At 39.2% G+C, this 12,199-nt stretch overlaps 1 protein-coding gene across 7 annotated transcripts in view; it reads right to left on the bottom strand.

The window, feature by feature from the left end:
* Positions 1-1,160: 1,160 nt before the first annotated feature.
* Positions 1,161-12,199, bottom strand: part of TAB2 (TGF-beta activated kinase 1 (MAP3K7) binding protein 2) — a 50,558-nt gene continuing 39,519 nt past the window's right edge. For 3 of the 7 annotated variants that reach the window (XM_060272739.2, XM_035108784.3, XM_035108786.3), the window contains 4 exons: positions 5,922-6,082; positions 4,929-5,022; positions 3,598-3,678; positions 1,161-3,154 (listed from right to left, as the gene is read on the bottom strand). In XM_060272739.2, the coding sequence (XP_060128722.1) occupies positions 3,006-3,154; positions 3,598-3,678; positions 4,929-5,022; positions 5,922-6,082 (485 nt within the window). In that variant the 3' untranslated portion in view covers positions 1,161-3,005. The remainder of the gene's footprint in view (positions 3,155-3,597; positions 3,679-4,928; positions 5,023-5,921; positions 6,083-12,199) is intronic. The other 4 variants (XM_088666257.1, XM_088666256.1, XM_088666258.1 and 1 more) reach the window with 3 other exon arrangements.

The raw sequence follows: 12,199 nt of genomic DNA, 5'->3' as shown, positions 1-12,199 counted from the left end.
TTGACACAAAATGTAAACTTTCAGTGCACTAGCAGTGCCATTACACCGTTTCATTCACAATACTCCCAAACGCTTTTAGTTTAGGGAGTTATATTGTCTATATAAGCTACATGTTTGCAATTCTCTCGAGCTGCTTCTCAGCACTTGAAAATCACGCTAATTAGCACTCTGCTAGCAATTACCACAAGGCTGGGCCTGACACTGAGAAAATTCCTTGCCCACATGAAAGACCACAATTGCACAGAAAGGCTCTTGCATACCCATGCATATGTTTGTGCTGTAAAAGTTGGCAACTCCAAAGACAAACAGAGTCCAGATTGAAGGATCAATGGTGAGCCAAAGGATTATCTTAGGGTTTGTTCAGGATGTCCATTTGCATCAGTTTGCTACCCTCAGTTACACAAAGCAGCAGTTCATTTTGCACCAAATTCAGTTGTTTAGTGTACCACTTCTATTTTTTAAAAAAAGAAACATGGGAATTTGTGCTTCATTTAAAAAGTGCTAAAACTCCTGCAAGTGGTTTGTACAAACCTCACTATGGGTCCTTGTGCCTTGTACAGTGTTTCCCAACCTTGTGCCTCCAGATGTTTTGAGACTACAATTCCCATCATCCCTAGCTAGCAAGACCCGTGGTCAGGAATGATGGGAATTGTAGTCCGAAAACAGCTGGAGGCACAAGGTTGGGAAACCCTGCTCTAGTAGAACTGATTTGAAACTGCAAGTTTAAAATGTCATTCCAGATTCTAGCATTAAAGGGCAATATTACCTAATATCCAGACGAGAGCTTAGGGCAGGCTTGTCAAACTTGCGGCCCTCCAGATGTTTTGGCCTACAACTCCCATGATCCCTAGCTAGCAGGACCAGTGGTTGGGGAAGATGGGAATTGTAGTCTAAAACATCTGGAGGGCCGCAGGTTTGACATGCCTGGCTTAGGGGATTGAAGTAGCAAAACTGAAAGTCTTGCATTGGTCAAAAATAGTCTATAAATTCTTTGAAGAAAAGCAACAGCTGTCTCATCATCATCTATGCATTCCTCTTCTCAGAAGCAGAAATGTTATTTGTATCTCAGAGGTTCCTATCTTCATAAGATGTCTACACTCTTCAATTATTATTTGGCTGAATTTATAGCTGGACTAGTAGGTTAAAAAGACACAAAACCATAGGTTACAATATTTTTTTTTAATTTTTATAAATAACTTATCTGTTACAAAGACAGTTTACCCAGCTAAATCACAAAACCATCAACTCAAGATATCCAAATTAGGTTTTATTAATAAAACAGGTAAAAATTGATTTGTCAATCTTCACATAGAACTGCAGATGAAGCTGAAAAACAAGGCTTCTTTTTTAATAAACAAAATGCATTCAATGCAAGTACTTTGGTTCTACTGACTAATTACTTGGGACAGTCATTTTATTCCCATATTGTAAAAAATTCAAAGCCTTTAAAACAAAGGCCTTTGTATTCATAGATCACTTGTAAAATTCCTGTTAAAAATGTCCACCGGAAATTATTTACAGTGGGTGACAGTCTACTTTGTCTCTTGCTACATTTAAGCACTCTCTCCTGTCTTATCCTAAGAGATGCTACATCATTTTTGTAGTATGCAAGAGAGCATTACAAAACCGTTTGTGGTTTCAGTTATGTGCTCCTTATCACCTGAATGCTTTCCTTTAGATCAAATAGCAAGGACTATGAAAATAAGAGAGATGCTTAGTTATTGCTTCAGTGTTCAAGTCTGCTTGATTTCTCTTTTCTAGCCTGTATTTCACACTATTGCTATTCTCTACCAAATCGGGTTTAGAAACTGGCTGCCAAGATATTGATAGCATTGATGTTATATGCTACTGCTACTGTTTTGTGTACTGTATGTACTTCCCCAGTAATCATCCCTTAAAGAATTTGCAAGATATCCAGCAGATGAAGCAAGCATATTAAGATGCTGATCCATTGGTGGGTTGAACATACTTTAAATTTCTGTTTCCTTGTGCCAGACAAAAATATTACATTGTGTCACCCACCGTAAAAATCAGTGTACAGAGTGAACTATATGCATATACTCCAACTTTTCCTGCATTTTCACCATGCTGCATCTGCAGATCTTTACAGATCATCAGCATTTACAAGAGCAACGTACAGAACAGGCAGTGGAGAGCTATTTGTGCATTATTATTGCTCTTATTTTAAGGCACTACTTCTCTCAGATCAAAAGCTTTTTTAAAAAAGGGTCATGATCGTGCATAATCACTTAAAGGGAAAAAGAAAGTTAACAAAAACTATTACACTATACATTAAGAAGTACAAGAAATAATAAAAGGTGAAGAAAAGAAGGGCACTTAAAGCAGCTCTAGAGCTATGTACAGTAGGAAAAGCTTTGGGGGTATTCACTGTGAGTATTGTACAGACAAAGCATGCAGTTTCTTTTTCATCTTCAGACATGATTGTACTGATTTGTGTCTTCACAGAGCAGAGCTGTGTTTTTGCTGGGAAGACAAGGCGAAGAGTACCACTGATTTGTGAAGTTCTACAATTCACGACCCCTATGCGGCAGCAAACAGTTTAACACACTTTCAGCTTGTTCCTTTCCATTTCCTCGGTGAATGTAGTGTTTCACTGAAAGCTTTACAAACAACCCAAAAGCCATCAATCTAATCCCTTCCCCTGTCAAAAATTCAGTAGTGACATCTGTGGAGAAGGCGGTTGGGGAACACCCAAGCACTGAACATGATGAGAGTTACTCTTACTGGGGTTCTGGTAATACTGTACATGATTCAGGCAGCTGGCAACCAAGTCTTTCAGGAGATTTCCTTCCAGCTGATGAATTTCAGCTGCCTGCAGCACAACACTGAGGTATTATCTCTGTAGCATGACATTTAACATTAGTAATAAACCTTGTCACACGTTCAATTTTACAAAATCCTATGCATAAATGATTATTTATCCCAAGGAAATGACACAATAGTCAAAAGGTTGGATTTACAGAAGATAAGTGAGCCTCCCTGGCTCAGAAATGCCTGGGCATTTCACACTGTTCACAACGGTTTAAGGCTGGGTGATTTAAAAAAGTACAAGCAGTACAGCTCCAATGATTTCCCTCGTATTCCTCCGTATCAGGTACAGTCTTTGGTGTTTTGACAATGGACCTCTGATCTGCTGAGGAGAAAGGGAACAATTTTTAAATACAAACAACAGGAGAGATTAAATTCTGTGAAGCTTTCCCCACCCACCCCCTGCAGTATTGTGTATTACACAGTAGAATAAGTTGATTATTTCCACTGCTGTGTTATTAAAAGTTCAGTCCACTACTCAGATGCAAAAAAGGCCTCCTCTTCCATATGCTTAAGGCTAGACAATCCTCTCTGTCTCTAAAAATGAACAAAAATTAAGCGATTTCAGCACATGGACAGAGCAGAACTAATCCACCTGTCTGCATGTGTGCATGCAACAGAGAACTGTAAATGGATATGGTGATTACATGTATGCTGCAGACCTCAAATAACTTTATGATGAAGAACTGACAGTATATATTGCAATAAATGGGCTCAATGTTTCGATTTCAGGGATGTGAATTTAGATAGAAAATTTAGCAGCAGTACCTTTAGGCTTTGGTGCCACAGGACCTAGAAATCCAATATTATCATAAAAATTATGAATGGCACTGGGATTAAAATGTGGTCCTGGAAAACAGAAAAAACACAACACAATGAAAGAGTTAGTGCAAAAAGGCAGCTAAAGTAGAAGCATTACAGAATGTGTAAGACAAGATGTTCACTGATATTGAAGGAAAAATTCTGAGGTCACCTAATGCAATCTACCAGTTTTGTGCCTCCATATATGGCTCACTAAAAAGCATTCAAAGGTGGCATTTTCTAATTGAAAATATGGAGTGGGGGCAGGGAAAGCTGAAGACAGTCAAAACAGTCCAATAGAAAGATAAGCAAGCCAGGCTGCAGCAACCTTCAGGTTTCACATTAAACCTCAGGTGAAGCGTCAATAATATTAGGTTTTGCTTTTCTAAATCAAGACATTGAACATGTCTTGGATATGACCCAAAGTACATCCACTGAAATCAATGGACTTAAGTTCATTGGTTTTAGTGGGCCTACTCAGACATAACTAACACTGAATTTCAATAGGATAAGACAAACTAAACTAAAGTATGTTTGTGTTAATGTAGAATATTGTGAATTTTATCATAGCACCATAGAATTGTATAACTAGATTAAAACAGGTTTAATTTAGTCTACCGTACTGATTTTAAGACACTTTTTTTCCAAATAACGTTTACCTGGTGAGAGCTCAGCTGGATATTCAGAACTGTTTCTAATGCCTAAACTGTATTTTTGGTATTATTTTAAACTACAAATATGAAAAACACCAAGCTAATATTTGTCTATTCGTGCTCCGGTTGCTAAAATGATAAGAACAAGTCTGTTAACATGTCTTTTTTTTCAAACCTAGCCCTACCCTATTCTTCTGAAGAACTAAACATAGCTTTTAGGCTTTGAAGAAGAGGAAATGGAATAACAGCCGCCGCCACCCCAGCCATTCTGAATCAGGAATGGGGGAAAGAGCTGGTTTTGCATTGTCTTCCTGCTTTCTATTCTATGCTAAACTTACAAGTCTTTTATTTGTAGGGTGAGAGAGTAACTTTAGAAATTATATTTTGTATGTAAGCTTATCTAAATCCTTGTTTTATTTTCATCATTATCTGAAAATATGTGGACTTGATCTTTTACAAACAAAGAATCCCAGATAAACAGTGACAAGGTTGGGCATTTTATTTGTTATGAAAATGCTCAATAAAATGTTAGCAACAACTGAATTACACAATGCATTAATCAATTATTTACATGTTCTATAAACCTCAAACCTTCAATGTTTAGCTAAATGGGCAAAATTATTATTTATACTGATAATACAGTACCTCTTGCTTGAAAAAGATCAATCTCTTTGGTTAGGCAATCTATGTCTATCTGAAGTTGTCTGTTACAACTTCTTAACTGTTGCATTTCTTCAAGCTGAAAAACACAGAACAATGCTGTCCATTAGATTACTAACTTTATCATGGGACAACAAAACTTAGTGATGACTGTGATTTAAGCATAATCATGCCATCTTCAACCCAAAACTGTTAAAGAACAATCCCATCAGATCTTGAGAGGAGGGTATTTATTCCCATGAGGTGTCTAGTCACTGAATTTTGAATTCAGATTATTACTGAAATTACAAAAGCACCAGCTGATACACAGAAATCAGTGATAACTTTTCCTTGTTGACAGTCCTAAAAAATCATTTTGGAAATACTTTTGGAAGTATTTTTTCTTTCACCACAAAATAATTCTAAGTGTATCACAAAAGTACAGTCAAGCAAAGAACTGGCTTGCCAGTCAGTACTTCTCTTGAAGACCATTCGGAACAGATGACTGAAAATGTGACTGCGTTTTTAAAATTGTCTTCTCGGTCTCCTGGTTCATGCATCATGGTAAGCTAAATGGGTTCACATTGTTCCTCCCTGATTTTTTGTTTATACTTCTGTGCCACACTGAGCTAAGCCAAAGTTTTATCCAAACCTGGGCTCGTGGTTAAGTCCTGGTTACAGCTTGTGGTTTAGAAAGAAGATAATGTAACCACGAGCTCAGGTTTGGAAACACAAAAACGAACTTTATCTTAGCTCAGTACAGGGAGGAGCATAGTGGCTGTAAGCTCACCTCCACGAGCCTGCACGTTTCCAGTGAACCATAGTTTGCTTTATGTCAGCTTTATGTCAACCATAGTTTTGCTTTATGTCATAGTTTAGGATGTATGAATCAGATGAAAGGTAAGCAAAGTATATTTTGCGTATCATTACCATTATTAAACTGAAATTCTATTTCAGACTTATCATACATGTTTAAAACCTCCAGAAATTATGACTTACTGAAGGAATTTGGGAAGCAGAATTTGATCTTTTCAGGCGCCTTCGTGTTAGATTATTCTCCATTTCATTGACTTCTGTTTTTAGTTTATCTAGCTTTTTCTTCTGAATCTCAAGTTCTCGCTGAAGCCGTTCCATTCTAGCCTTCTGATGTACTAGCAAAGCTGAAGGACATAAAGGTATCTCTTTAATCAGTGTATTGTTCTCTTCACAGCACCATTTGATATAATGCAGGGCACCCCTAGGTCAAACAATTTCATGAGAATTCCCACTTTACCAAAACTGAATTATATAAAGATTGTGTGTACTATACAGTTGCTTTGAAACATGGATAATTCAGATGATTGCCTATAACAGTCATACCTGTATGATAATTACAGATGTGCAGCTAAAGGTCTGAAAATTGACATGTGAAGTTCAGACGCCTCCCATTTGGCCTCCTTAGTTCACTTCCTGGCTCAGAGTTACCATACCTTCCCACTCCCTAGGTCAAGGACTCCCCATCATCCCTGACCATTGGTCACACTGGCTGAGGCTGATGGGAACTGCAGCCCACAACATCTTTAAGGAACCACACAGGCTACCCTTGCCTTATCTTCTGATAATCAGCCAGTGTTAGAAACGGAAAGATGAAAGCTAGAAGCTAAATGGCACCTCAAACCTAGGTTATGGGTGCACAACGGAATGTCTAACCGCGCTTTTTTCTAACAAGAATACAAAGCTGAAAATTAATGAACTGCAGCTAAAATATTATGTTCATTTTACACATGGTCTAGTCCAGGGTCACCAAACTAAGGCCCGGGGGCCGGATACGGCCCAATCGCCTTCTAAATCCGGCCCTCGGACGGTCCGGGAATCAGCATGTTTTTACATGAGTAGAATGTGTCCTTTTATTTAAAATGCATCTCTGGATTATTTGTGGGACCTGCCTGGTGTTATTACATGAGTAGAATGTGTCCTTTTATTTAAAATGCATCTCTGTGGGGCATAGGAATTCGTTCATATTTTTTTCTCTCCAAAATATAGTCCAGCCCCCCACAAGGTCTGAGGGACAGTGGACCGGCCCCCTGCTGAAAACATTTGCTGACCCCTGGTCCTTCCCCTGCTCACCCCACTAATATTCTTAAGAGGGTCTCTTCTCCAGTCTTCAGAGAGTAGCTGGAAGTGGGGAAGCAAAAAAAGCTGCTCCTTTCCTTCCACTCTGAGTTTTAATTGGAAATATTAGGCGCAGTGGGAGTTTCAAACACTGTAATCAGCCTGTGTAATCAGCCTCTTTCCCTACATCCCTCTTATTTTCTTAATCACCTGACATTCCTTTCAGTTTTCTGCATCTTCCACCCTTGCTTATTCAGTTTCCTTATTCCTTATTCCTTATTCAGTTTCCTTATTGACTCTTCGTGGGCCCAATGTCCCTTAACTATACCATCTAATGGTGTTCCCACTATGTTTCTAAGCCTACAATCTCTCTCTCTCTCTCTCTCTCTCTCTCTCTCTCTCTCTCTCTCTCTCTCTCTCTCTCTCTCCACCTGCCCAATCCCAATCCTATCCACAGCGACAGCGCAGAACTGTTTTTGTGCAAAACTTGTGCAAAGCTCTCTCAGTCAAAATGGCATACAGAAATAAAACCAATTTTCAATAATCTTACACTCCTTCCCGTAAGCCATCACAGATTTAGTTACAGACAAAGGTGGCATTGCAGGTGACAGGTTGTTCTTAAACTTATTACATGTAGACACTATTTTCTTGTGCTGTTCTTACATTATATATGGTAAGATGTTCAGCAAATTCATTCATTTGGTGGAACAGAGAGATTTAAAGGAAAACAATTTATTCAAAACCATGTTAAATTAGTTTCAAAGAAATACTGGCATTCAGTTTTAAACTGCTTCTGGTTTAAAGCAGCAGTCCAAGCCTGGGGTGAACAACATACAGCTTTGAGAATCATATCCTAGTTAAGGCTTCAGAATTACACCTATCAAAAGCTTTCAATCACAGATCTAGACAATTTAAAATTCAATTTTATTAAAGTTTGAAATAATCCAAAATGAATTGGTATGTCAACTCATTAGCTCCATGGGATAGTTGGGGTTTCATTAAAAAGAAGGTTAAGATGAAACCTGATAATTTTTTTATTCTACTGAATGGTTGTTGCTCTTGACTTCAAATGTCATTTCAGAATATACTGTAAAAATAATTGTATACACAAACCAAGTTTAGAATAGACAACATCATAATTATATATATAAAACTTGATTCTTCAGCAATTATGGCTCAATGATGAAAAACTGAAGCTCAAATTGCAACTAGGTGGAATCTGGCCAGAATCTTATAAAGACATTTATGGTAGACACAGCACATTCTGATTGCTTTGTATGCCATGGTTCAGAATCATGGCCATACAAATCAACAAGTAGTGTAGTAGGGGAAGAAGTTCCAAGAGATATAATGAAAGTCAAACCTGTACTAAACACACATACCAGATCACTAAATAAAGCTTTGAAAATGTTTTATACAGCTTTCTGCATAATTTAAGACCACATTAGCAGTCAAGTCTATTTGAGACATACATTCTCTTTAAGTGGCATAAATAACAACATACTTAAGGAAGATATTTTATTGCTCCTAGGTCCACAACTTATTTTAAAGCTAATCTAAATACCTCAGTTAAACAGGAAACACATTGCTCAAGCCTTTCTGTACCAGAAATACTGCCACAGGCACTTCAACACAGATAAAAAGCTCGTTAAAATGTCTGTCCTGCTCAACTTTTAGTTGAATAAATAAACATTCTTGCTCTTACAGATACATAGAAGCATACAGAGCTTGAAAATAAGATGGGAAAGTTCTTAAGACTCAAATATGTCTAGTTTGATAGATTTCAAAGCTTTCTCATGATTTTTGATAGGATGCTATAGAATTTGGGGTTAGGTCTCAACCACTGGGAATTGGGTTGACATCAATGCCAGAATCAATATCTGGAATTAAATTGGGATGGGAGAGAGAAGATCAGATTTAAAAAAAAACTGGGAGCATTGTTTTTTTTTTTTTGGTAAGGGGAAGATGTATTCTTTTTTTAAAAAAAAGATTCATGGAAAGCTTATTGCTGGCTTCAAGGCAGGACAAGGCCCTCTTACTCTCTCTTTTTAATTAAAATTTGACAGACCTCCTTTCAACAGGTGCCTGTTTCCTTCACTAGGACACCTTGGATGCAGTACTGTTCTGTGCTGGGGGCATTATGGAAAACCTGAACAATGCTTGGGGCATTCTAGAGAAATGGTGGCCACTGAGAGAAACACCATCCTAATAGAAGTATTTTAAAAGAATGAAAGGCCATCACTGTGCATGGGTGGCCACCACCTCGTTATCAGCTTTGAAGAAGGAAAATTGCCTCTGAAAAATCACCAAAATGGCTTTCCAAACTATCCACAAATGGAGTGTCAAGCAGACATTTTATTTCAACACAGGCACACACACACACACACACGCCCCAAGCCCAAACTTATGCAGAAGCACATATACATGCAGCACCAGGAAATCAATCAATTGGGCACTTTTACCTGCAGATCGGATCCCCACTCACAGCACTGGGGTGCGTTTCTCTCCCACCACATGCCAGCCTGATCCCAGCTGCAGACAGGCAGCATCACCATCCCCTGTGTACACTCACCCATGTGCTGCGCAAGCCATGCATCCCTGCCCAGGCTACCACCACTGCTGGGTTGCTCAGCCTCAGACAAGAGATAGGCAGGCAGAAGGGACCAGAGCATATGGGATCAGTGCCTGCCTGCCTGCTGTGCTGCTGGGTCCTAAAGCACCTCTCAAGGGGACCCAGTGCCTTACTAGCTGTGCCGCCCAGGGCCAGTGGGAGAGATGCAAATCCATCTCCAAGTAAAGTGGGGCCAGAGCACAAAAGAGAAAAGGGGGACAGAGGGAGAGTGCAAATAGTTGAGTCAATCAGGTAGGTTGGGGGCAACAAGAGCAGATGGGTGAAAATGTGAAGGGGAGGGAGGGAGGAAATCAAAGAAAGTGAACTACTGCTGCCCGGACGTTGTTTGGGGCCACTGCTCGAGAGGGAAGGTGTGGCAGAAAGCGGCCCTGGTGCACGTGAGTCTCCCTCCCTCCCCAGATGTTCTATTATAGTGGCATGCTCCCAACATTACATGATTTCACTTATGTGCGTAGATGCCTGGAGCGTAACCCCTGCACAAGTGGGGTGGGAGGCACCTGTACTCTCTAGAACAGGCTTCCTCAAACTTGGCCCTCCAGATGTTTTTGGCCAACAATTCCTATGATCCCTAGCTAGCAGGACCAGTGGTCAGGGATGATGGGAATTATAGTCTCAAACATCTGGAGGGCTGAGTTTGAGGAAGCCTGATCTAGAACAACTGGCTCACTATAACAGATGGCTTCATATACTTTGGCACTGTGAACATTATTGAGCAAGTGCACATTTTCATAGCTCAACTGTCACAATAGTGACCACTCCACAAACACCCTATCCATTTCTCATCTCCCACAAAAAAACTGCAGAAGTTACATCCTAGAAGTGCATCATGTCCTTTGGAGCAGAGTAGTTCAACTGAGATTTCTTCAGAAATTATTAAGGATACCTAAATAAGAAAAAATCAGCAATGACAGCCAAGTTGCCTTGAAAAGAAAACTTGCCTAGCACCACCAATCTTGCTCTGCAATGTGCAGAGTTTTAGTATGTCACACACAGTTCATATGAGGCAACAGTGAAATTCAGCAGATCTGACCAATCAGTGCATTCCATGATCATGCTGTGGAATCCTTTGTGTGATGCTGGATATTTCTGGCAGTCAAGTCAAGTGGAAACTTCTCATTGAAAACAGAAAGCTTGAAAATCACTGTTTAGAATTATTTACTATACCCAAGTGAAAATTATGTAATGAGACTAATTATATTAATAATTATATCCATATGATGTTTTCAACTTGTAGATCTGGCCCTTTACAAGGTGCTACATAACATTTATTCTGTACTTTCAAGAAATCTATCCTGCAGTGCGGAAGTATTTTCTCTATGGAACTCTCTGCCTATTTGTTGTATTGTTTTCAGCAACTGCTAAGAACCTTTTTAATTGGATAAACCTACCCAGACATGTACTCACCTACTGACCACTGAAATTCTGAAATATGGGACCAAGTTCCATATCTATTTTTAGGATTTCATCACAAAATGACAATGACTTCCCAAAGCTTCTTCCACAACTACAAGGGGTAGCAACTTGTGTTTCCCCTGCCCTTCTAATAAAAGCAGTTATTCTCAAGGGGCTAGATTCCTTGCCAGAAGCAGCAGTCATGTGCACAATAATCTTTCCTAAAGAGAGAGGGAAATTTTCAAAAGCACATATAGTGCTGGTGTGTTTGTGTGTGTGTGTGTGTGTGTGTGTGTGTGTGTGTGTCAAAAAATTCCACACAGCAGTGTGAATCTAAGTAGCATTTTGCACCCTGACATTTGCCTCCTACTTAAGGTAAGCAGGAAAGACAACTCTGAAAATGAACTATTAGCAATAGCATTCAGAAAGAACATGGAGATGCCCACTTCCTGCTTTTGAATGGCTTTGGTTAATTCAATGATTCTTTTTTGTTATGGCTATTATTTTGTATCTTACCCTTCCCTTGGTGTCAAAGGGAAATATAATCTTTAAAATATATATGCTAATTGATCAACATTTCCGTTTATTCGAACACACTTTGGTCATTCTTCAGCCCTAAGTTTTGTGCGATCACTCATTTGTATGCCACCTTTTAATTAATAATAATAATAATAATAATAATAATAATAATAATAATAATTTATTATTTATACCCCGCCCATCTGGCTGGGTTTCCCCAGCCACACTGGGTGGCTTCCAACAGAAAAATGAAATAAAATAATCTATTAAATATTAAAAGCCTCCCTAAACAGGGCTGCCTTCAGATGTCTTCTAAAAATCTGGTAGCTGTTTTCCTCTTTGACATCTGATGGGAGGGCGTTCCACAGTTCGGGCGCCACCACCGAGAAGGCCCTCTGCCTGGTCCCCTGCAACTTGGCTTCTCGCAATGAGAAGTGCCAGAAGGCCCTCGGTATTGGACCTCAGTATCCGGGCAGAACGATGGGGTGGAGATGCTCCTTCAGGTATACTGGACCAAGGTAGTTTAGGGCTTTAAAGGTCAGCACCAACACTTTGAACTGTCATCGGAAACGTACTGTTACTTTTTCATTTCTATTATTAGCTATATTGTGATAATCATACTTAGTGTTATTACCGTATTTGT

The sequence above is a fragment of the Zootoca vivipara genome, chromosome 3, assembly GCF_965207765.1.
Source record: "Zootoca vivipara chromosome 3, rZooViv2.hap1.1, whole genome shotgun sequence".
In the NCBI taxonomy this organism is placed as follows: domain Eukaryota; kingdom Metazoa; phylum Chordata; class Lepidosauria; order Squamata; family Lacertidae; genus Zootoca; species Zootoca vivipara.
This window is presented reverse-complemented; position numbering and strand designations above follow the sequence as displayed.